The sequence below is a fragment of the Aphelocoma coerulescens genome (assembly GCF_041296385.1).
Source record: "Aphelocoma coerulescens isolate FSJ_1873_10779 chromosome Z unlocalized genomic scaffold, UR_Acoe_1.0 ChrZ_unloc_scaf_2, whole genome shotgun sequence".
NCBI classification, from domain to species: domain Eukaryota; kingdom Metazoa; phylum Chordata; class Aves; order Passeriformes; family Corvidae; genus Aphelocoma; species Aphelocoma coerulescens.
The window spans coordinates 987,675-1,012,578 of NW_027184087.1; the positions used below are offsets into that span (position 1 = coordinate 987,675).

The 24,904-nt window shown below is 35.1% G+C and overlaps 1 protein-coding gene across 2 annotated transcripts in view; it reads left to right on the forward strand.

The window, feature by feature from the left end:
- Positions 1–24,904, forward strand: part of CNTNAP4 (contactin associated protein family member 4) — a 209,797-nt gene that overhangs the window by 66,288 nt on the left and 118,605 nt on the right. For both annotated transcript variants that reach the window (XM_069002648.1, XM_069002649.1), the window contains exon 3: positions 9,439–9,632. In XM_069002648.1, coding sequence (XP_068858749.1) covers positions 9,439–9,632 — 194 coding nt within the window. The remainder of the gene's footprint in view (positions 1–9,438; positions 9,633–24,904) is intronic.

Genomic DNA, 24,904 nt, shown 5'->3' on the forward strand with positions numbered 1-24,904 from the left:
GAACCTCACTATTGCAAGAATACACTCTCCCAAGAAGGAGACAATCTCCCAAATTAAGTCCTGGTATACTTTAGTCTTGGATTTTGTCAGAATATGTGGCAAAAAGGGGTACAACTGCTATGTGAAATTCCTAGTTCGTAGTAAGGGAGATAGTTTGCTTAGTGTCAAGTAAAAGTAGATAGTAATAGCCAAGAATGATGTAAATCTGCAACAAACTGGCTTATTTCCAAAACATTTTTTTCCTAAGAAACATTGTGAAGAATAAGATCTTTTCTTCAGCACAAATCTCTTAATATGACATTTGTTTAATACCTGCCTCCTGCTGGAGGAAGAAAAAAACCAACTTTTGGTACAGTGCAGAAGTGGCTCAGGGTGGCTCAGATTATATCCTACACAATTACAGCTTCATTACCTATATAAAAGTTTTTAGTCAAACTTGGGCTTTCCAGTGCACACAGAAGATGTTGCCTGCTGTAGGGCACTGGTTCCTAGCACTGTGTGGTATGCTAGTGATGAAAAATCAGAGCAAAAAATAGTGGCTTTGATAGGTCTTTGAACTACTGCCAGTATGTTTTCCTTTTGATAAACTGTGTCAGTTTATCAAACTATCTTCCTTGATATATTTACATATGATTAATTGAGTAGAAATGTCTTCTGAGCTTTCTGAAGAAAAGTAAAATGGGATTCACTGACTCATTCACCTAATTTACTGTTAATGCAGAAGGGGGGTGAAATAAACTTACCTACCATCTTCTGTTTGAATGATGAAAGGTAGATCAGACTTTGTCACTATTAATACCATTTCTTAGTGCCTTTGTGTTGCACTGATTCAAATTCAAGATGCCTCTGAAACTCCTCTTGACATAGTAACTACTATGTGTCACAAATTATTATTAAAACATAGTATTAATTTTATAGTACCTGTCAGAATTTGGAAATTTAAGTTCCTTAAATATTAAATATTCTGACAGTTGAAAAAATAAATGCAATTGGTCCTTCTCTTCTAAGATCATACATGTTTTCTTTATTGATATTCAGTTTCAGAATATTTTAAAATAAGGTTAGACCTTCCTATAAAATTAAACTTCTTCTACCTTTGAGGCCACTGAACTAGTTGCTATACCCACCTTCCTTAGAAAGTTCTGTCTGACTGAAGCATTTATATAGCTCTTTTTATGTTCCACCTCAAAAGTTGATGAATTTTTTTTAGTAGTTCTGATTTCCAGTGACAAAGCTCTGCATGCCACCTGTGAAATACTCCTCAGAAAACTTAACTTCTCTACATGGATAAGCCAAAACATGCTTGTTATGTCTATACTTATTTCTCAGAAAATTACTCAGATAAATTCATCTCATTCTTCAGATATTAAGAGGCAAGACTTCTTCATTCATTTTTTGACAGCAAGAGTAACTTACAGGTTTCAGAATCAGATGCTGTTTATGGGACTTTTCAGTCTGCATTCAAGCAGTACATCTCATGATACATTCCTGTGACTGAGAAGTTCTGGTATCAGGCCCTCAAAAATGCCTCTTAGTTAGTCTCTCACAGTATTTTTGGAAACCTGGCCAAGAGCTTCCCTAATAATCCAGAAAACGATGGCTTATATGTTCAGAATGAAGGGGTGGTACTGAAGACCTTCAGAGTTTATATTTGGTTTTGTTGTAATATGTGGAGATAAGTATTGTTTTCCAAGAAGACAAAACAATTCAGAAACGTTCTTTGAAGGGGAAATCTTGTTTTGGATTCCTTGAAATATCTCCAAGATTCCATTCTGTCTCTCTACTTTTTTTTTTTTTTTTTCAGTATTGGACTTAACCTCTGTCAGTTTGTAAAGTAAGAAGACAAGACCAGAAAAAAGCTAAGAAGCTATACATGAAGTTGTGTTATGTAAGAGTATTTCTTAGTTTTCATCAGTTCATCTTAGTACTTTAGACAGCTTCAGCTAATACTTGTTTTTTTATATACAACTAACATTATTTAGCCATACTAAAATAGAAGGAAAATTGTGAAGACATTGAATGATTTCCTATGAAGTCTAGTTATGGAAGGAAACTAAACTGTGAAGCTGTCTTGAAGGACAGCCATGGAGTCTTTTTATACACGGATAAAGTGACAGGGCACAACTGCTTTTAGTCTCCTCCAAATCAGTAGTATCTCTCCTTCATGAAGAAAGTAACTGCATACTAGAAGTCTTAAGATTCCCAGGCTGTTTAAGGCCTCTTGTTTTAGTAGTCTTTAAAGAGGTATTTCTCTGATCTTGTACTTTGGCTGAACGCACTATATCCTACTAACTTGCAGTCTTAAAATCAGGAGGAGAGGAGACTGTGGAGATGAAAACACCAGTTGGTTAGAGCATGGTGCTAATAAACACCAAGGATGTTTGGTCCCTGTATGTACCATCCACATAAGAGGTGGACTCGATGATCCTTGTGGGTCTCTCCCAATTTGGAATATTCTGTGATTCCGTTTCCAAGGTTATACAAGGTTATTGAGACCAGGTAGACATGGGTCTTTCTTCAGGCAATAACAACTCTTTTTGAATGGCTGAGCTTTCCTGCACTGAATGCTCCTTTGGTTTTTTTAGGTGTTAAGATTGATTGCTTTGTATGATAGTTTTAAATATAGGTAATATGGGAGTATGAGAAAGACTTTTTAGTCCTGAAAATAATCTCATAGTAAACAACAGGATTTTGCTTAGATCACAGCAGACAGAATGGAAGCTTCAGATAGTTTGTCAGGGAGATTCTCCTGAGGAGTCACAAAGTTCAGAAAGAAACACTTTGTTTTGTGAACTCCTTCTCAGAGAGGAGTCTAGGTGTGGCGGGATCCACCCTAGTCCCAGACTTAGTCAAAAGTTTATGTCTAACGGTTTATGGGGGTGTAATCAGCCTTTATGTAACTTTGTCCAGTAGGGTTAAGGATGTCAAACCAAACATATTTATATGAATAAAGTATGTTATTTGTTGAAAGTGATGACAATAATGATTAGACTAAAAAACTTCAATCAGAATTACTTCCTGCACAGTATATTTGTAACTACTATTATAGTGCATTACTCTTTTTAAGCAATATTGAAGAAATTATATTAAAACTAGCAAAATAATTATTAACAGGAGTTTTATGTTACTCAACCATACTATACTCAACTCTTTCCAGCCTCAAGGAGTAACCTTGAGGGGGTATCCCCATTCAAGGGAGGAATCTCCACATGCACTCCTAGAAGGAGCATGTTGCAAGTCTCTGCTGTAAAAAGTGGGACTGGGCTTTCATAGTATAAAGTCATTGGCTGTTGTTCATATGTTTCAAGCCAGCTGTGTCAGCTCAGCAGCCTTCATTTCAGCAACTTTAGATAAATTATGAGTATTATCAGTTGCTGTTTCCTTTATAAGGATGTCTGTATGCTTCATCCTTGCTGGTGCAAGTTTCTATAGGGATATGTTGTTCTTCACATCCTCAGAATGTTTAGCTTTGGGATTGATGTGTTAGGCTGGCCTCAGTGTTCTTTAACAACAAAAAGAATGTAACCCCTTCTCTCCATCTGTAATCAGTAACTTTTGTAAATAGGGTAAAGTTCAAGCTGTTTTATCCCCACTTAGGCAGAGCATCATGCTACAGATCAAAGGCAAAAACTGAACAGCTATCAAAAATTTGGTTGAAAATTACTGTGCAGAAATTTTATAGATGAAGCAGTGACTGCAGAACTGGGTTCTGATCTAACTGTCCCTCTCAGCCTCCTTCAATCCACGTAAAAAAAAATGATTCTGTGTCCAGTATTTCTTATTCACAGCTCAAGGTCCCTCATCTCTTCTCAGGTTTACTTGCCACAGATTATCCCTGGTTTCAAATTTTGAGGCTTATGTCCATGTCTTTTATCACTGAAATATGGCTCAGAACAGCATTGCTGTGATAACTTTCGCATGGCCTTTCTGAAAAATGGGCCAAGCTGTGATTTATGCTCCTTGGCATCTTTGGCTATTTAGGTTCTTCTTTGTAATTACTTTTCTTGCACTTTGCTGGGCTGTAAGCGGGAATTTCTAATTGTATGAGCTCTATTTCTTGAATTGCCTCATTCAAACATAGAACTAAAATGTATAAGACTAGGGTTTTATTAGAGGCACTGTTACTCTGGACACTTTTTTAAGGTGCCAACATTAGGTGCTGCTAGAAATGCATCAACACCATTTATTGCCCCCCAATCCCCACCACCTTTATCTTTCAATAAACTTAACAGAAGCCTTATTCTGTTTATCTAAATATAAGCCTACAGTTTTGTAATTCTCAGTTTGTGAAAGAGGATGAATTTCAGCTTGAGAAATGAAATAGTGTCGTACTTTGGTATTTTAGGGGTTTTGAATGCTGTAAAGCAGTTCATTTGATTTTTTAAAACCTTAGAAGACTGAGTTGTGAATTAAATGTGCATGCAGAAAATCTGCTTTGTAATAAGTGCAGGAAAATTCATCCCGGGTGCGACTTTATTGACTTGAAATTAAAATCAGCTTCTGTTAAATGATCCATATGGGAAATACACAGTTTGATTAATCAAAGGAAAGCATCCTTTCTGATGTGTGTTAGTTTTAAGCCTGAACTTCTGCTAATATACACTTCTTGCAATCATTGCAATTAAATATGCAAAAAATTGACAGAATTTAAAAGTGGTATAAATTCTAGTGCTGGCTAAATTGCCTAATGAACTGCGTGTGAAGAAGCAGATGTCAAGGCATGTATGAGTGTGAACTGTTTTGTGGTTTACGTAACAATGTAGGTGATGATAGTCAGAGCCAGATACGGAAAAAGTGGGGTGGTGTTCATACAAAGGGGCAATCTTTCAATCAGTTTCTAGTCTATGTAGTTCAGAGTTTTTCAAATAAAGCAAAAATAGCCTGGCAGACTGATAACTACAGAGAGAAAGTCTGAACAGCTTGATCATCACCTAATAAATTTTCTGCCAGCAGGATTAAAAGTTTTAAACCTGATATAGCACTCCAAGTCCACTGTAGCAATACTCAGGTATTTTCTAACCTGGATTTGAGTTTTTTGTACCTTCTCTTCAGTAATTTCTAATTTTTTTATCTTGCAGCTATTTGCTAACTTTGCTGAATTTTTTTCTATTTTCAATGTTAGTGATATATACTGTCACCCCAGTGAAGCTAAGGAAATAAGAAAATACAAGCTCTTTAAACATATATCCTAGCAGACAGGAACCAGGATAATGAAATAATACCCATTCAGTGTTGTGATTTGTTCATATTGATGGTCATGGGAGAGGGCAGAGGATATTTAACCTCCAGAAGCAAGAAAGGTAATATAATAGAATTTAAACGACATATGAAGAGCATAAAAATGGAAGTCTAGAAATACAGGATATCTGAAGGGAAGCAAGTCTTCTCCTAGAAGTTCAGTGCATAAATCCAGGGTAGATTATAGGCTGCAATCTTGTTTATAGTTAGCAGTTGTAGTGACAAAGAAATTGCTGACTGAACTAATGAATGGCACCTCCTTGTCTAACTTACACAGAAGAGCACTGTGCATTGCTTGGAGTAAATGTTTGAGGAAACCCCAGTATATTTCACTTAGCTGACTAGAAAATAAATGTTATAATGTTGTAGAAACAGAAATGAAGAATAACAGAATTTCATTGGCAAAATTTGAAATATGAGAGATGCATGATTTCTTAGATTTTAAATCTAACCAAATTAATCAATTTTAATGCATTAAAAATATCAAAAGCTTAGTAATTTTTCCATCATTTAACAGTCAATTCATTGATGAATATCACATAAAATGAAGGAGGCTGTTTATCAAATAGTATGTAAAAGTGACTGATGGAAACTGTAAATTTTGATTTAATTGCTGCTAGGTTGAATGAACCAAGCCTCCTATTAGCTACTGATCCTTCATTTACTTATAAGCCAACAAATAAAGCTGGCAAGATCTTACTAAAATGGAATTGAAAGACAGATGTTCATAAGTTAAGAAAAAGAGTTAGTACTTCAGAAAAATTGTGAGGTTACTAAATATGTTCAATAAAGTAATGTATTTTAAAAAGTTACACATGTGTACAAATACTTCACAAGCACCGGTATTTAAAAAAAATATAATAGAAATGATAAGTGAAATAAAAAGATTTTATGTATTATCAGTATGTTCAACTTCAAGTCAGCATGTTCTTCATAAAAAGGAACTGTGTAAAGCTTGGAGTTTTTAACAGAAATAAAGCATGAAACTTGCATGCTTAGGCAACTTGAATGTAGATTTTTGGTATGTTGCATACAAATAATTTCAATATTGGCAAGAGACAGTGGAAAATAAAAAGGGTTATGCACCTCCTGAGATAAAGTTCAAATAAAGGAACTCTAGATACAGATTGTCTCCCCTTTGAAAAATATTTTTCTGATTTGCTGTTAGTTCACAACAAAAGATGTTTCATCAGTCTGTGTTAAAATGTATATTCAGATGTAATTGAAGAAAGCATTATGCTTACCATAAAAGACACGGACAAAAAGAAAAGAGATAGAGAAATAAGGTGAAGACTTCAAAGTCAATAATTCTAGGAGTTTAGAGATGACAAAATTATGCCCCTATATATATTATTCTCTACCTCTGTGTTCATACATTTTGGCACAGCCTTGAATATACATGGTATCTGCATCCCAGTGAGAAGCTCTTTAGGATCTTCCCAGAAACATCCACACCATGCAGCATGAAATCTAACAAACAAGATCCTTTTGGCATGTTATGCAGCCAACTTCTGTGCATCACCTTGGCCAGCTATATGCTACAGCCAAAAGTGACTACAGTTTGGTACACTCATTAATCTTGCTGCAAGGACAGGACACACTGTGAAGAGTGCAGCATGAGAAGCTAACATGCTCTATTAGTGTTTCCTCCAGGACTGGGCAAATGTTTCACATCTGTGGTGCTTTGGGTGGCAGTCAGATGCTGGCAGGACAGCTGGCTGCTGGACAGTCAGACAGGAGAGCTCATGAAGAGCCTTTAACAGATGAAGGCATTGTGTGAACCAGTGTCATGTCAGGTGTTTCAGGAAACATGTCACAGCTTCGGCCTGGTGGTCCAAGCTTTGGCTTCGTACAGGCTGTTGGAGACATCATGCTGCATCTGCTTGGTGGTTATTCTTTATGGATCTTATGTTACATTGGTCAGAACAGGGCTGATAGATTACTTCTGAGGCTGCATATTTATTGTCATCTCTCAAATCAAATAGCCCTGACATTCTGTGAATGTCACTGTGTATCTGTGTCTCTTTTTCTTCTTTCCATAGGGTGTAGTGCAGCATGATGAGGGGGTATAGACTACGTGGTGGCATGCCTGGCAAAAACTTCTGGAAAACACAGAACTAAAGACAGGAGTACTTACCTCAGGCTGGCAGCAAGTAGTACTGCCATAACAGGATGCTTTTCAGGCATTTTGTTTTACATCTTTCTGACTTCCATTACTTCATTCTGAAAAATGTTCTGCAGTCACTAAGTGAAGATGTTTGTCACAGAAGGGTTTTACAAATTATGTGCTCAGCACAGTCTGCCAGACTACTCCTGTTGACTTCAATTCAACCCTGCCTTTCAAGTGAAAAGTTCAAAAATGCCACCAAACTTAGCCCAGCAACACATAATTCTAAGAAGGCTTTGAATACCACAGCACTGCAGAATGTTGCTCTAAGTGTACATGCATCAGCTGAGGATGGTAGTCAAGTGGGCAGTTAAGTCTTATGTGTGGTGTGTCACAGATACAGTATATGAACTGATCATAGACCACTCTGCTTATGGCTGCGAGGACCTTTGTTTAACCTCTCATGCTGTCTGTTAACAGTTTTCTTTTTTGATGCCACCACACTGTCCTGCACAGCCACTAAAAGATGAAATGATGTGGTCATAAGGTTGGGCTTTGGAATCTGCATGTGAGTTATTGAGATGCAGCCACTGAAATCACATATTTGCATAAAATTCTAAATCCTGATTTAGATAAAGAGGGAAAAAAATACGCCCAGTATTTAACTCCATAGTTTTAATTCTGTTATATTTTAAATAGCGCATAAGTGTGCGTACAAGGAATTGTTACGTATGTGGAACTTTATGTTTTTCTCGCAGTTCTTTCTACATGGCTGTCTAGAATGGACCTAACTTTCTGTGATTTATGCGTATTTATATGATTTCCCACCATTTTATATTTGACAGTTTACATTTTTTAATTAAAATTCTTTTTTCTTTTTCGTTCCTGGAGGAGGTAATGTTAAGAACTTGACTTGTGACTAAACAGAATTAAGCAACATGTAGTATTTAGCTATGAATTTTTCTACATCTTGGAGCCTATACAAGCATAAAATTGGATTGTAGCTAACTGATTGTTGTGGAAACTAGATATATCTGTTCTGGTTCTGTGTATGTATGCTTCAAGAACTTTTCAAGGTGCCTCTTACATTGTGTTTTTCTGAGTTAGATCTAAATCTGTCCTTAAATAATGGATACTTTTTAATTTTTATCCCACCATTCTCTAATAAAGCTCACCAGATGCTGTGTCTGAATACTTGCATATTTTGCAATGTAGTTCCATAAACCAATGTTTTTTCTTATGAGATTATTTGATACCTACCCTTGACCTCTTCCAACCAGCTTTACAGGCAAGCTAGTAGCATAATCTGAGTAAATAAAAGCAAAGGAAGACAAAGGAGCACTGAATTGATATGATTTCTTCCTTTTAACATCTTTCTGATTAGTTAAAATACTGGAGGAGTGTAGCTCTATGTTTCAGGTGAAATTTTTTCTTTGCAGACCAGTGTGCCTGTGATTGAAACTGCATGTGTATACCTCATATTGTCTTACCATTTTGCTGACAAATTTCTTGGTCATTTTAAGAGGCACATGCAAATTTGTCATCTAACTGTGCTTTATTGCTTCATATGCAAATTTATATATCCAGGCCTCACTGAATAGAATCAGGCGGAATCATCGAGGTTAGACAGGACATCTGGAGATTTTCTAGTTTACATAAAATGAAATTGAGATCTATATAACAAGAAGTCAAAATTCAGATTTTTTACTTGAACAGTCTAATTGATAAAAATTACTCTGTAAAATTTATTGTAGAGAGAGAGAAAAGGGTGTGAGTCAATTGATAATCATTTTTAATAGTTATATTTGGTTACAAATATCTAGTAATCTGTGTAAATTTTCAGAATACTTGCTAAATAACACCATAAGAGTTTTGATGCATCTATATCTTGAATTAGTGTAAGAGAATCATAGAATGGTTTGAGTTGGAAAGGACTTGTAATGATCATCTAGTTTGAAACCCCTGCCTTGGAGAAGAATATTTTTCATTTGATAATGCTGCTCAAATGAGCTAATTTATTTTTGCATATACGAGTTTTGTGTTAACTTGCTTATTTTTAGAAATACATTTCACTCTTTTTCATTCTTTTTAAGGTGCTGGTGGCTGGTCTCCACTTGTGTCCAATAAATATCAATGGCTTCAGATTGATCTTGGTGAAAGAACTGAGATTACTGCTGTTGCTACTCAAGGTGGTTATGGGAGCTCAGACTGGGTAACAAGCTACCTTCTGATGTTCAGTGACAGTGGACGAAACTGGAAGCAGTATCGTCAAGAAGAAAGCATTTGGGTATGTTCTTTCAAAGCTGAGAATTAAGTTTCTGCAGAAGACTTAAAGGCAACTTACTACACATTGCTGCTAATCTGAGCAAAGCTGTAGAATATAAACAACTACACTAGTGTTTAGATAATTAACTGTACAAAGCAATTTAGCTCTTGAAAAGATGAAAGACAGTAAAAAGCAAACAAATATCAAAAATCTAGTCTTAACAGTACTCCATTAAGACACAAGGAATTATTCTGAAGATTAAAAATGTACTACAAAACCTCTTTTGTCTTGCTATGTATGGCAAACTTGTTTTCCCAAAAGTATTGATCCCAGTGTGTGAAACTTGGCTTTTAGTTACAGTAAAAAAACAAAACAAAAAAAAGCAAAGCAAGTTGAAACAAAGGAAAGCAAAACAAAACAAAGCACTTCCTTTATTTTTTCTAGAACATTTAAACTAGAATATAAGAATAAAATGAAACAACCAAAGAAATTAAAATCTGAACCAAGCAAATCCCAATCTATTTTAAAAAAAAGACCAAACTAAGCAATATTTAAGTTTTGGTTGTCAAATTCAGAATCTAGTTTCTGATGCTCTAACCTGTTTATCTCTGACTAGCTTTGTAACTAGTAATGATAATTAATAAGCCATTAATAAGATCATCACCTTCTTTTTGCATGTATTTTAATGAGAGCAAAGGATACAATACCAGAGAGATGATGTCCAAAGTCTACATGAAAAAGTGGATTAAATGGTTTTAGAAAAGGGTTGCATCTTTCCTTGATCCCCAGTATTTAGCAGCTTGGACTAGTGGAAGAATATTGGATCTTGTGTTATATTATTGTATTCTGTCAAGTGAATTCTGTTCTTTGTGAATAGAGCTGATTAATTTCTAAATTTTTCTAAGCCTTAGACTTAATTTATTTCTTGCTGCAGTTAAACATTATGTTAAAATGTATTTCATTTTATGCGTTTTGATTTTGTTGACTTTTAATTCAAAATGTTCTTGTCATTCTTACTGTCAAAACCCATCTATGGTATAATTATGATTATGCAGTGTTTTACTTCTTGCATAATTATCCTGCTTTTTGAATTTGCTACATACTTCCGCTTCAGACTGTGTTTTCATAACAAAGAGAAATAAATGAGTTTCTAATCTATATGGCTGCGGGGAGTAAGAAAATCAGTCAACTTTCCAAATGTTAAATGAGCATAAGCCGCTATAATGTTGTCTTTGCTCATCTTAAGACAGACTGATAAAAGATATCTGAGAGGTAGGGCAGCTTGATCTCTTTAATGACGGCTCTTTTGAAATTCGATATTGGTATTGCAAACAGTGATGCAGATCGTTATTTCTTGAATATTGCCACCAGTAAAATATCAAACAGAAGTTTTGAGAAATAGTTAAATGCTGATGCAGACATTGGATAAGGGGGCTTTTAGATCTTTAGTAGGGAAAAAGTGGAGCTTCAATTCCATCATCTCAAACTTAATAAAAAGTGATTATTTTAATGATTGCAATGCAGATTGAAGGTATGGCTCGCAGGCAGCAATGCATAATTCAAGGATACAAACCATCAAATTCGGGGACAGTCTATTGATCTTTTTTATGTATCTTTATTTAGGAGTTCTGCTTCTAGGGGAGTATATTTCCTCTTTTCTAAGCTAATACACAGATGTAGTCTTGGAGTGAAACTCTTAAATCCGTATTTATTTTATAGATTTTCTCTGACTGTTACCTCTTTATGCTGTCTTCTTCAATGAAGTTCTCAAGTTCATTAAGGCAAGGACAGCCAACATTTAATAATATCTACTGTGTTACTGTGTTATTTCTATCCTATTTTTAACTGGGTAATTGGCCTGTTAAAAGACTATTTACCAGAAGTACTTTTTGGGTCTTTTTTAGTACTACTCTGCATTAGAATGATGGAAGATGTCCAGTTCTGAGGACCTTGTGTTGAAATCTTTACTAGATGTAAGGATTTTTACTTTGTAACCACTCTTTGTGGACTGAAGTAAGATACTCCTCTTGTCTGCAAATTTACCACTTCCTACTGTTTTTCTTTTCAGAAGTTACTTTCGAATTGTCTTTGTTTCCTTATGGCTTATCTTAAGGTTCTGAAACTCCTGTCACTGTGCAGCTATGACAGCTTTTTGCTCACTGTAAAATTTTTGTAGCAGCTGAGATGAAAATGTACTATCTAGACATCTGCAAATGATCTAGTTATCAGAACTCTCTTAAAAGTCTGTGGAGAGGGTAGTTTTTGCTAAGGCTGGTTCCTCTGACCCAAGGTTACTTTCCTAAGGTGAAATGAACCATGTTACAACTATTTCACCTTCCCCCACCTATAAAACACTTCATCATCTGTTGGTGCTGAATTTGGGTGTAAAAATTCTGAAGTTAAGTGAGATTAGCCTCTCTCCCTTCCCTGCTGCTAAATATTAATTTTTTTTTTCATTTTTATATATATTGGGAATTAGTTTAGAAGGAATCATGGTGACCGTAGTCTCTTGTGTCATTTTATATTCTTCAATCTTTTTATTGTGTTCCTATTCCTTAGAATGTAGTTTCTGATGCAGTAAAGTTCAAACTCCCAAGCCCAATTTTTTGCATGGTTCTTTTTTAACTTTAAAATGAGCAGAGGCCTCAGATCTCTTTGTTTATTAAGCAATCAGCTGTTTTTGTCTGGAAATGATGATTCTTTTCAGTTTTCTTCTTTCAGGCTTCAGGAGGTATACAGTAAAACATCATAAAAATGTATGTTACATTTTGGTCAAGAAGTGCTAGGAAACTTTTTGTCCTTGAATACTACCTTTAACAGAGGTACTGCGATTCATTCTTCTTTCTAATTTGTATTTCTATTTTTCCTCGTAATTCTAGATATCATCACCTGTATTTTATTTGTGAAGAATCTCCTATTGTAATTATATTTATCTATTTGGGGCCATGTTTACTGGTCCTGTTCACTAGTGTAGTTTCTGGGTTTAACTAAATTCATAGTTTTGTATGACAAAAGTTTTGTGCTATGTACTCTCTCCTTAACATTGCTAATTGCTCTTTTAAAAGGAGAGTAATAAGGTAAAGAGATTAAAAGGTAGGAGTTAAAAGGGGGAAGAAGGATAGCAATTCACAGTTTAAATAACAGATTTCCCATGGCTGGTAATTTCAGTAAAAACATGAGTGATCTAACTTATGGAGAAATGCATCTGAATGTTACTCATTAGCAGGAGTTTCGAAGTACAAAAGAAATGCAATTTCTCTTTGATTTAATGTTGACTACTTCTTCTCTAACACACTTACGGAAATACACATATATTCAACCTTCAGTTTTGTGGATTTTTTTTTCCTGCAAGAATAATGATTTATCCATTCTACAGCTTAAATTGAGTTTTCACTTTCATTTGTTTTGAATCTCCCTTTTAAAAATTATTTCCAACGAGAGAAATTAATAGAAAAACTTAGCTAAAAATTGGGGAAATTATGGCCATTTTAGTAAATTCTCTTTCAGAAGACAAATTGTTTATTTCTGTTTATTTTTGTACATATATATGAGTTCTGAGGTCTATCAATCATTTTATTTAACTTAGCTGAAGTTAAAACTGGAAGTTTGTTTTATCATAATATCCTCAACTCCATGAGTTCGCATAGAAGTATTTTCACTGTAACAGTTACTATTCTAACAGTATGTAGCATAATTTCATGAATGGTGAATAATTAATTGTGTATGCATTGCTACGCATATTTGCAGCTCCATTTCTAAAGGAATTGGGGTTTTATATTTTACTGAAGATGTATATCTTATTTACATGGTGTGAAATAACTCAAAATTATGCAAATTTGCAGGTTAAGAAATACCGATGGTAATCACATTATATGTTTCAAGAGTGCACTGTTTGATAAAGCTGGAGACTCTTTCTTAGACTCAGTGATTCATATTTGCTATGATCCTCGTCCTTAGAGAGCAGAGTCATCATTCTTGATCATAATTTGCTTCACTTTAAAAGCAAAAGACTGTACAAATATGTTACTTTTTTGGACTTCTGCTAATTACTTTTTGAACCCAAAAGGTTTTTCTGTTGATTCCTTCTGCAAGCCAAGGCAAAGATAATTTCTATGGGTACTCTATCACTACATTTTCCATAGGTACAGTTTCGAAATATTGCTACTTCAGACTGCCTGACACTTTTTCTGTTACTCAGAGGAAAGAGAGAACCTCTTTATCTATGAGCTAAAGTAGGGCATATAGTAATGACCTGCACAGGGGACCTGTGCTGGACCACTGTGTAGCTGAAGGACTACACACCATGGAAAGGGCATATGCTGAAGTACAGGAGAGTGTGAGGAGCTACCTCCCTTAAAGAGAAAAGGTGTGGCAGAAACAACTTCTCATGGAAGGTATCCCTGCCCATGGCAGGTGTGTAAGGACTAGGAGATAAACTTTAAGGTCTCTTCATCCAACTGGCCCCAGCCCATTAATCCAGCCTGTCTGTATCCCTGTGTAGAGCTCTCTACCCTCCAGCAGATCAACACGTCTGCCCAGCTTGGTGTTGTCTCTGAACTGACTAAGGGGGCTCTTGATGGTGTCTGTTGATTGGGGAAAGATGCCGGGGAATGCAAGAAGAGGCAGGAAAAAACAAAGGAGGAAAATATTCTTAACTTGGGGTAAAAGGAGCTTGAAGGGAAATATAAAAAATTAAGTATGAAGAAAGTCAGAGATACAAGGAATCTTGGGTGGAATAATACAGACAGGAAACTGTTGTAAAAATGCCTTTGTGAAACAGGTTGCATGCATAAACTTCCACTTATGATGAGGACATTTTAATATTTATTTAAAACATTATAAAGTTTCTGAACTTACCTTCTGAGCTTTTGCATTTCTCTATCTACTTCTGTTTTAAAAGCACTCTGACCACAGTGCTATTTTTAGACACTTCAATGGCAATCTAATAGGGCTAATTTTGCAGTCACAATGATTAATGTTCTGTATAAAGTAACTTGTATTAGCTTAAGAGAGGAATGCAGGCATCAAGGTTAACCTGTCCCAGAATGTTTAAGATTAAGTTAAAAGGAAGAAAAAAAGGTTGAAACATCAGCAAAAAATGCAGTGCCTTAAAAAAAATCTATATAATTTTTGTGGGTAAACATTAAAGGAATTGTTAATGCCATAATGGGTGAAATATATATTGTCACTCTATATATTATGGCAGACCATATGTGGAAAAAAATTCCACACGCACATTTAAAAAGTGTGTATTTAAACAAGGACAGCAAGATGCCTTGAAAATACACAAATCCAGAAGCATGCAGAAGTAAATATTCTCCAGATTTAGATATTCACAGGTTATTTTAAATGTATGTGTTAATGTTGCAGTCATTAAATTAACATCAGCTTTGGGAAAGAAATATAAATATGTTGGGATGATACTTTGTTTTTTTTAAAGATTTCTGCTATGTAAACTATTACCTATGTACTAGACTTGGTTTCTGGGACTGATCTTGGTCAGAACTGTTTTTTGGACAGTTGCCAGATGCATCATAAGCAATAGAAAAGCAGCAACAACTTCCTGTATTTGCAAGAGAAACAGAAGAAGCAAGAGAAACAACAAGCAGCCAGTTCTTTGCTTCTGCCTTTTCTGCACGTTTAGTTAGTGAGTTTGTGCTATAAATGACTTTACACTTCTAAGATGCAGAAATCCTGTAAATGACAGTGCTATTATCTTGAGTTGTTTTAAGTTAAAAATAGTGATTTTTCATTAAGGTAATTATTTTTTTAGACCTCTGATTTTCTGTACTCTAAATATATTGATGCTAGCACACCATTTTTCCATGAAAATAATTCACTGTGATAGATGATGAATTATTTTGTATTGCCTTTACTTACTGATTATGTTTTAAACAATAACAATATAATATTCATATGCATATGGAAAATGCCACAGAAAGTATTAGAACTACAAAAAAAGAAAAAAATAAGTTCTTCATCTCTCAGGTGTTGGCTGCTCTAGAGTGATATTGCACTGATCCCTATCATTCTCATTCTAATATGAGAAGCTTGTGCTTGAACACATATGCCTGCCTGAAAATTACTTATGATGGATGAGGAAAATTGTGCTATGGCTGGGAAAATATTGTCCCTATTTTCTGCAACAGACAGATTGTGAGCTTGAAGAAATTAAGCTGTCTTTGAAGAAAGCATTTCATCTTCATAATCAGAATGGAGTGTGTTCAGTGTGCTCAAAGCTTATTGGGCAAGTAAGTAGTAGCACGCCACACATTCAACTTCTCTCTTGTTTATTCCAGCCACTCTCTTTAAATATAACAAAAATACTTTCAGAAATGGAATTCAGACCTAATTTGGAAGAATCTCTCTGTCATACATGGATTTTTTTTATGCCTAGTATAATTCCTGAGGTTTAAAGTTAACCAAAGTGAAAGAACTGATTTTTTTATAAAAACTTTGGTCATTGAACTTCAGAGAAAACCTCAAATTATTTTGAGTATATAATATCTTAACCCTCGTATTGTGATGGTCATGCCATTTTAATAGTTTATGACTTAATAATATATTATGTTTACAACGTAGTCATATTTGTATCATTTTCCCATTTCCCTTTTAGACACTTAAATTTCCTTTAAAAAACTTTTTAAACATTGAAATTACAGAGTCCTAAAAGTAGAAATAGGAATTTGGAGATCTAAGTGTTTCTTGAACTTGGGAGCTCCAACATACACTTAGATGCCCAAATTCCTAGTTCAGCTTTTAGGAATCTGATTTTTGTCTGTAGTATTTCATTGTTTTCAAGCCAAACTTCATCTGTTACTGCTCTTTCTCTGTATCTGCATTTCTATAAAACAGATGCCATGGCTAGTAATCTACTTCTCTTCCATAATTGAATGACAGTTTTCAGGCTACTGTAGATCTGCCATTATTCTTTTGTAGCTGTTCTGTTTCACGAACACAGCAGAAGTCCATTTTATGTCTTGTGCTGTGTGACCTAATGTGGAATAAGAAATTGCCACCCTGCTGTATGATCCAACATGAGCTGTTTAGTGTGCAACATCACACTTGCATTGTGGACCCATGCCTAAGCATTCCCTGGAAACCTACATAACCTCTGTATTGTAATTTGTTTATATAGTTAAGGTTGTAAATAATGGGGAAGAATTATCTTCTGAACACTGTTAAAATACAGAGACTTTTTGGGAAAAAAGTTGAAACCTATTCCCAAGGTATTTTTCTTAATGCACAAATATAGTTTAAATATAGGGTGAATCACAGAATGGTTGGGGTTAGACAGGACCTCTGGAGGTCATCTATTCCGACTCCCCTGCTAAAGCAGATGCAGCTAGAACAGGTTGCACAGAACAGGTGGATTTTGAATGTCTCCAGAGAAGGAACCACAGCCTCTCTGGGCAGCCTGTTTTAGTGCACTTGCTTCCAGAGGTCTGGGATCCCCGAGGCCTGCCCTCAGCAGTACAGACTAAACTGAAGAAGGCATTCAGTATCTGCTCTTTCTCTGTGTCCTTTGTCACCAGGACACCTACCTCATTCTGCTTCAGACCCACATTTTCCCTAGTCTTCCTTTTACTACCAGTGTCCTTGACATCCCTTGCCAGATTTAATTCCAAATAGACTTTAACCTTCCTTGTCACGTTCCTGCACACTCTGAAAATGAAATCTCTGTGTTTAAGACAGACAGTTACACAAAAAGAACTTTCAAATTTGAGACAATGAGCACAATTTCTGTTGATTTTTGAAGTAAAATATCCATATACCTCTTAGTGTAAATGTCTTATTTTGTCAACATCACCTTCAACAGATACTGACCTGACCAGTAGCTTGGTAAAAACTCCACTGTGCATATTTTCTTAGTTGTCTAAGATTCCATGTGATCATCATATCTATGTAGCCTTGGTAATGGCATAGAATTTGCTAAAGCTTTACAAGCTTGTACTTTTTATATTTTTGATTCATTATTGGAAACTTGAATCATGTAAGGACAAACAAGATTAGTAACCTGTATATCAATACTGTGTACTTTCTTGTTTCTATATTTTAGGGCCTTTTCATAAATGGAAAAGAATGTTATTTCTCTACTGGACATGTACTTAAATCTTAGCATCTTGCATTTATATGCTGAACGTGGAACTAGGTTTTATCCTCTAGTAGACTGGTGTTTAATCCATTTAAATCTACATTTTCTGTTGCCAGACAGTGACATTTGCTACCACTTGTTTTAAAGGTCATTGGTAAGTAGGTTTGAATGAACCTTATAGCATATTTCATCTCTTGTACAAAACTTGCTAGATTTAAACTGTGTAAGGAATATTTCAGTGTGTTTTAAATAGGTGATTCAGCAGCTATAGCAACACTATTCATATCTACTGTGTGATCAGTTCTATACTTTGAAAATTCAGTGAATATCTTATTCTTTCCCACTTCTTAAATTGCCTTATTTTTTCAAGGTCAAGTAGCCCTAATTAAAATATTACTGACAAGAATTACCTGAATGTGCCTCAAGGAGCCCTTTCCTCTATTTTTCTGTATAGTTATCTGTGAAGATGCTAGCTGGAATTTCATGGGTTTCTGATCTTCAGAACTGAGTCAAAGTATCAGAACAGTTTCATGAAACATTCTAACTTACAGCATTTAACTTATTTTAAACAAAAGTTTATCAAAAGTTTTTATTTCCTATATCTGTTATTTATCTGCAAGTTTTTTGGCATATTTCCTTGTGTGAAGCTCACATCTTTAAACAGGAATTGAGCATAGAGACTTTTTTGGGTACACTTCAGTAACTTCCATAATTTTCAGTGAAAAATCTGAGTTTTATTTTTGCCTGTTAGATAAAGTTTTATTTGGGTTAGTAGACAGGTCATGGATTCTGTATATATTTGTCAGTCTTACTATGACATTCTATGTTGTAGAAGACATCAGAGAATTTCCTATGGGATTCCACGGCATTTGCAATAGTCATATTTTTTAGCTAGCTGGCTGTGCAGATTTTTCCTATAATCCCAACATTCATTGTTATTTATTAGGGAAACTGACAGAACGTTTTAGGACAAATTATAGTAACTTAACTGCATAATATCATGAATCTGTATCAGGTAGTTTTAGATGCACTAAGCCCTTAGTTAAAGGCTTCTATGTTCTTTATGGAATATTAAGAACTAAGTGGTGTTAGTGTCTAGTCATAGATAGAAACTGGAGTCAGCATAGAACTTTTCTTCATATTTGTGAGCTATTAATTTACCTTTGTTACAGATTTATACACTTCTAGAAATACATCTTTTTAAGCCTTATTGACAGGTTGCTCTTCTATGAACCACCATTATTTCAAATTTCAAATGGATTACATTAAAAATAACCAGCTTGATAAGTTCATTACCATATTCCCTTTCCTCAGTTTTCTGTGTTTTATTAAAGAACCATAATAGTTACATGATGCAGTGTAAATTGAAATATGAAATATTTCTTGAGTAAGGAACTGTGTTCTACTGTGAGAGGTACATGACTGTTAATGACAAGATCTGTTTTCTGTTCATGATTTGTGGGCTAAGGTTGAATGCATCACTTCCTGTCTAGATGGCAGTATAATCAAATATTTTGCAAATATGTAGTTATTCAGTATCTTTAACTACTTGCAACTGTGATATGAATGCAACACTGTAAAAAGTAATATGTAACTATGCACAATACCTAATGGGAAAATGTTTAACTCTATTTTAAAGAAGATATTTTACTCGATTGTATCTAGGATAGAGGGAGGTGAATTAAGAAATAAAACTGAAAGAGGAAGGATAAGCATTAGTGGGACTGGAGAAGCTAGACTGCACTTTTGTGGGTGATACAAAAATAATTTATTCTTTTTCCTCTTGTTTCCTGCCTGATTTTTCTGATAATATCATTATCGAAGTCCTGGAAGATCTCTCTGTGGACAGAAAACAAAACTACCATGCTGTTTCAGTTGTCAATATATGATCTGTTTCCTCACTGTTTTCCACTGTAGTACACAACATACTGACTGTGTGATGTCTTAAATTTGGACATTGATACTTTTTGTTGGTGTTGACTACATATAATATTTTAAGTGAACGATGCTCTAAGCTAAATTATGATGAGAAAAAAAATCTGTTTAGTTTCTTTATTAAAATCTTGGTGTTAACAAAATGGACTTGACTTACATTACTGAGGTAAATCTTTAAAGATTACAATGCTGTAATGGATCCTTGCTTGTTAAATTTCAGAGTATGTAGTGCACATTAATGCTACCATTCAGATTTGATTTTATTTTATTTTAAGGGAATGTTAATCATAAAGTCTTTTCTCTAAGCTTTTATATTATTTACATAAACATGAGAAGTGTTAATAGTATTTTGGCTGATGCAGTGAGAAGGATGTTAAAGACCTTTTCAGTGGCATACCAATGTCATCAGAAAACTGATGATGTATATGCACCCTCCTTTAGAATTTATTTTTAACTGATTTCCAGGCAATTTAATCACATGGCAAATGCAGCATCTAGAAATATTAAGCAGGTAAAATAATGTAAATGGAAGAAGAGTAACTCAGTTTCTAATTCAATGGAGTTAGTAGGTTTGTTTGGGTTTTTAATAGATGAAGTATGCAAAGCATGCTGAGAAGAAACTAATGATGTTGACTAAAATTATCCAAGTTAAGCACTTTTTTTGAAATGTTGTTATTTTGTATTTTTTTTCTTATCACTTCTGACCTCTTAAGAAAGCCAAATTGATTTATCCATATTGTTCTGTTTGAGGTGATAAACTTTGGCCATATCAGATCATTCATTGAAACGTAGATCTATACTCAGTATGTTAAAAACCCAGTGTTCTTATTCTTGCTGACCCTTCCATTCAGTTATGGAAACATACCGATACCAGCCTTTTTTTAGAAGCATGTTTTCTGCATTATGCTTACTGTGTTAGGCTTGTTATGTATTTTGGGAATTTCTGTTTCCCAACACACCCCCTTTTCTTAAGATTACTAAGATGACTAAAGAACAGAAAATACAGCAATAGAAGTTAGAAGTAGGAAAAAGCATAGGTCTGGAGAAAGCAATGAGGACATTTTTTCTTGTAGAAGGGGTAGAGTAGTTGTATATCTGTTTGGTAACTTCTTTATATTTAGTGATTTCATAGATTAGTTTTTAATTTATTTTTGCAAAGTCTTTGAAGGACTGTGTGGTATTAGTGGATTATTATTATTTTTCAAAGACTTCAGGGTTTTTGTTATCTATAGCTCTCTTAGTTGTTCAGAGAGGTTGTGGGTGCCCTATCCCTGGACATGCTCAAAGGCAGGCTGGATGGGGCCCTGAGTAACCTGATCTAGTGAGTGGCAACCCTGCCCATGTGAAGAACTAGATGATCTTTAAGGTCCCTTCCAACCCAGCACCATTCTATGACTCTGTGATTATATGATCATTTCAGCTGTTGTACTTACAGGAAGACTGCTTCACTGCATTATGATTTGATCTCACAAAAGGTACTATGCAATATTCTTAGTCTGAGTCTAGGCTGGTGTGTGGGTGGCCTAATGTCTCAATCGCTTTCAAAGAAAACTGTGGATTAGAAGCTTAATTCTGAGCTTAATTCACATTAGTTCCATAGCAGGATGCAGTCTGCAAAAACAAAATAAAAAGATCTAATACAAACAAAACAGTCTCTTCCTGCTTCGTCTTCCCCTTTGGTAAGTGAATCCTTGCCCTCTGAAGCAAAAAAAGAGTCTATCTAGTTTAGCTAACCTTGTCCTATTAGAAAACCTTAGCTTTGTGAATGGTCGGGTGTTTCCAATTACTGAGAAATGATAAAAAGCTGCCAACATTCATAAAAAACATTCAGACAAACATATTCTAAACAAAGGCTCTACCTGAAAGGCATCAGTTGGAGAAAGAAGCAGTTAGTTTATGGAGAGAAAAATCTTTTGCTCCATATTATGAAATATTCAAAACAGTTACTTGGTTATTCTTTCACATATTTATGAAGCACTATGCAATTCTAGCCAATCATCTGAGGAAAATAAAACAACTCTGTATGAGAAAATATTCTAATGAAAAATAAAAATAAAAAAAAATTTTAAAAAAAGAAATTTTTTTCATTATGCAATGCAGAATACCTAGGCACCTAAGGTCACTGACAGAACTACAGGTGAAAGTGAGGTACATTAGCACAAGTTCACTGAGTGCAAGCAGTATGAATTATTTTCCATTTTTTTAGTGATTGGAAGAGAAAAAGAGTGGAAAAGTATTTTGAGCTTTTATGCATGGTTTTGCTGATTTAACTGATTGTTTTGCCACAAAGAGATACATATATCTATATTAGCCTTGGCATGGCAAGTTTTAACAGCTGTATCAGTTACTTTTATGAATCTGTTCATCATAGTCAAACATACACTATATTACCCTTTCAAACAACTCCATCTTTCAAAACTTAGAATGCATTATTCACCTCCAGTCAGAAATATTTGGGAATTTATTCCTGTTAAGAGCCATTAACTGTCACGCACTTCAGTCTCTCACAATTCAAATCGGCAATGACAAATGACCTTGAAAATTTTAATCAGTGGAATGCAAAATTTATCCGATATGTCCAAAAGAGTTTTAGCATTGAACATATCCTCAGTTGTTGCTGATTATGTTTTAATACCTGTTTGGTCTTAGTGGTTTTTGCTGTTGTATTGTTGTATGTGGTGGAGTTAAAAAGTAGAAAGGTCAGACTTCAGCTCTGGTCCCTAGGAAAATACACAGTAGTTTATTTTGAGAAGTGAGGGACAGTGAAAACTTACTGTACTTCAAATTTTTTTGTTTATTTGTGAAAACAAAAGAGTTATCTTTTTTTCCCCTTCGGTGAATGAATCCCCAGAAGCATGCAGAATCATGTCTAAAGCTACAGAAGGATATTACTAAGACACCAGAAGAATATTATTAAGACACAGATGTCTTAACCACTACCAGTCATCACATAAATGTCATAAGGAAAATTGTCCAGTGCAATTTTTTGTCAAAATTTAATGAATTGATAATGTATAGGGAATTAAAATGGTGAGTTTATGTGATGAGTTTACGAGAATGTGCTTGCTGCAAAGTTATGACCCTCTAAGACCCTGAATCATTTGAATTTTAAAATGAGAGACCCAAAGACAGGCTTTACTTAATGCAGGGGAAAGACTGAGATTTAAAGTGGATTTTTTTCATACTTTTTCACCCAGCAAAATCAACAAGTTGGGCAGACTCTTCTTGCAGGATTTTACACCTTGTTTTTGATGTATATTGCCTAGAGCATATTTAATTAGCACTGGACACACATGACTTCTTCAGGTTTTGCTTTTTTAAGGCTGAGTCTAGGTTTCAGAGGGTTATCATATCCATGAAAGTTGACTGTGAGAAAACTTACAATCTTCCACTTGAAAATTCACCCATTTAATCTCTTCTTCATATCTTAATTTTGTTTTGCTTTTTATAAAACCAGACTGAAGTCACAGATAAGAGATGAGGAGTTGCATATCTGGAGTTTAAATTAATCTATAAAACGGTGTGGCTTGATTTAATACTCAAAAACATGATTTGATTGGTCTTATGATGTCTTCACTACTTAGACTCTCTTATGGAAAGTTGTTATTTTTGTATACTGGAGAATGAGCAAAAGAAGTGGTCAATTTTGTTGGGTTTTGGGGGACCCTTTTTTCCTGTTAGATGTCAGAGATGTTTCTTTCTGTACAGTTTCCTTCTCTATTTTAGCTTACGGAGTTATAAAAGTTTTCTTTTGAATTTGAGCAGGTGCAATGTTCTACTCAGGGCAGTAAGAGTTGTAGAAAGAGGGATTTGTGGTGATCTCGACAGCAGAAATTTTCCCTCTTTTCTTTGCATTGCTGAAAATTGCAAGCATTCTGGTTTCTCTTCCTGGCTGTCCATCAATCTTCATCACATTCTGGCACACAGAGTTGGTGGTGAGAGTTGAAAGAATTTCAGGACAGCAGTTTTATCCTTAATGTTTCTCAGACTGAAAAAATTGCCATCATAAACTCAATTGTCCCAATTGTCTTATTTTTTATCAATAGTAGAGCAGTAAAGAACTAAAATTAGCAACTTAGTGAAGTGAAAATACATATCTAATCTTACCAGGGTCTGAAACACTGTCTTCATGTACCTATGTGTCTCTTTGTTTCTCCTTTTACAGGAACCTTAAATTAGACTTAGTGGAATGCCTAAGGGTGGAGATCTTGAATCTGGGACAGAATAACATCATTTCCCAGAAAATATCACCATTCCTGAAGATACTTGTGAAGTAATTTAGGCAATTCCTATAATTTAACACCGTTTATAATAATCTCTTTTGCTAACATGACAAAAACTGAGAATGTTAACTGGAAAAAAAAATTGCTTCTGTCTAAAACTAGAGATCTCTATACATCTCTTGTCTCTATTCTGTCACTGGCCATGACATTATTAAACCTTAACAGTAAGTAGTTGTTTGAGAACCCTATATTGAGCCATTATGCCTGTGCAAATAATGTTTTTTACATTAGGGAAAGAGTAAACTTGGAAAACAGTATAACTACCTGTGGGGTCTGGCTGCCAGACAAGAACACCTTGTTCTCATACACAGAGTAAGTAAGTGTTCCTGAGTAACCAATTCAAAATTTTACCCCCTAATTCTTTGTAACATTTATAGAGTCATAGAATCTACAATTTTGGTTCGAAAACACCTCTAAGAACATTGAGCCTAACTGTGAACCAGATACTGCCAAGAGTATTAGGCACTACACATACGCACCTTTAGAGAGCTCTAGGGATGCTGACTCAACCAGTTCCCTGGGCAGCCTGTTCTAGAGTCTGGCAACAGTTTTGCTGAAGAAATTTTTCCTAAGATCCCATCTGAACCTCCCATGGCACAACTTGATGCCATTTCTTCTTGTGCTGTTGCGTCTTACCTGGGAGAAGACTACACCTAACCAAAATATGAGGAGCCAATTCCTCCAGGAAAATGCTATGGGAAATTATGTCAAAGGCTTTATTTACTGAAGTCTAGGTAGACAACATCCACAGATGCACCCTCATCTAGTAAGTGGGCCACCCTGTCATACAGGGAGATCAGGTTACTCAATCAGGGCCAGCCTTTCACAAAGGCAAGCTTTCTGATCTGATCCCCTGGTTGTCCTGCACGTGTTACAGGATGGCACGCAAGAGGATCTGCTCCATGACTTTCACCAGCTCCAAGGCTGACCTGGATCTTCTTACTGGGCCTTCTTGTAGATGGGGGTCACGTTTGCTAACT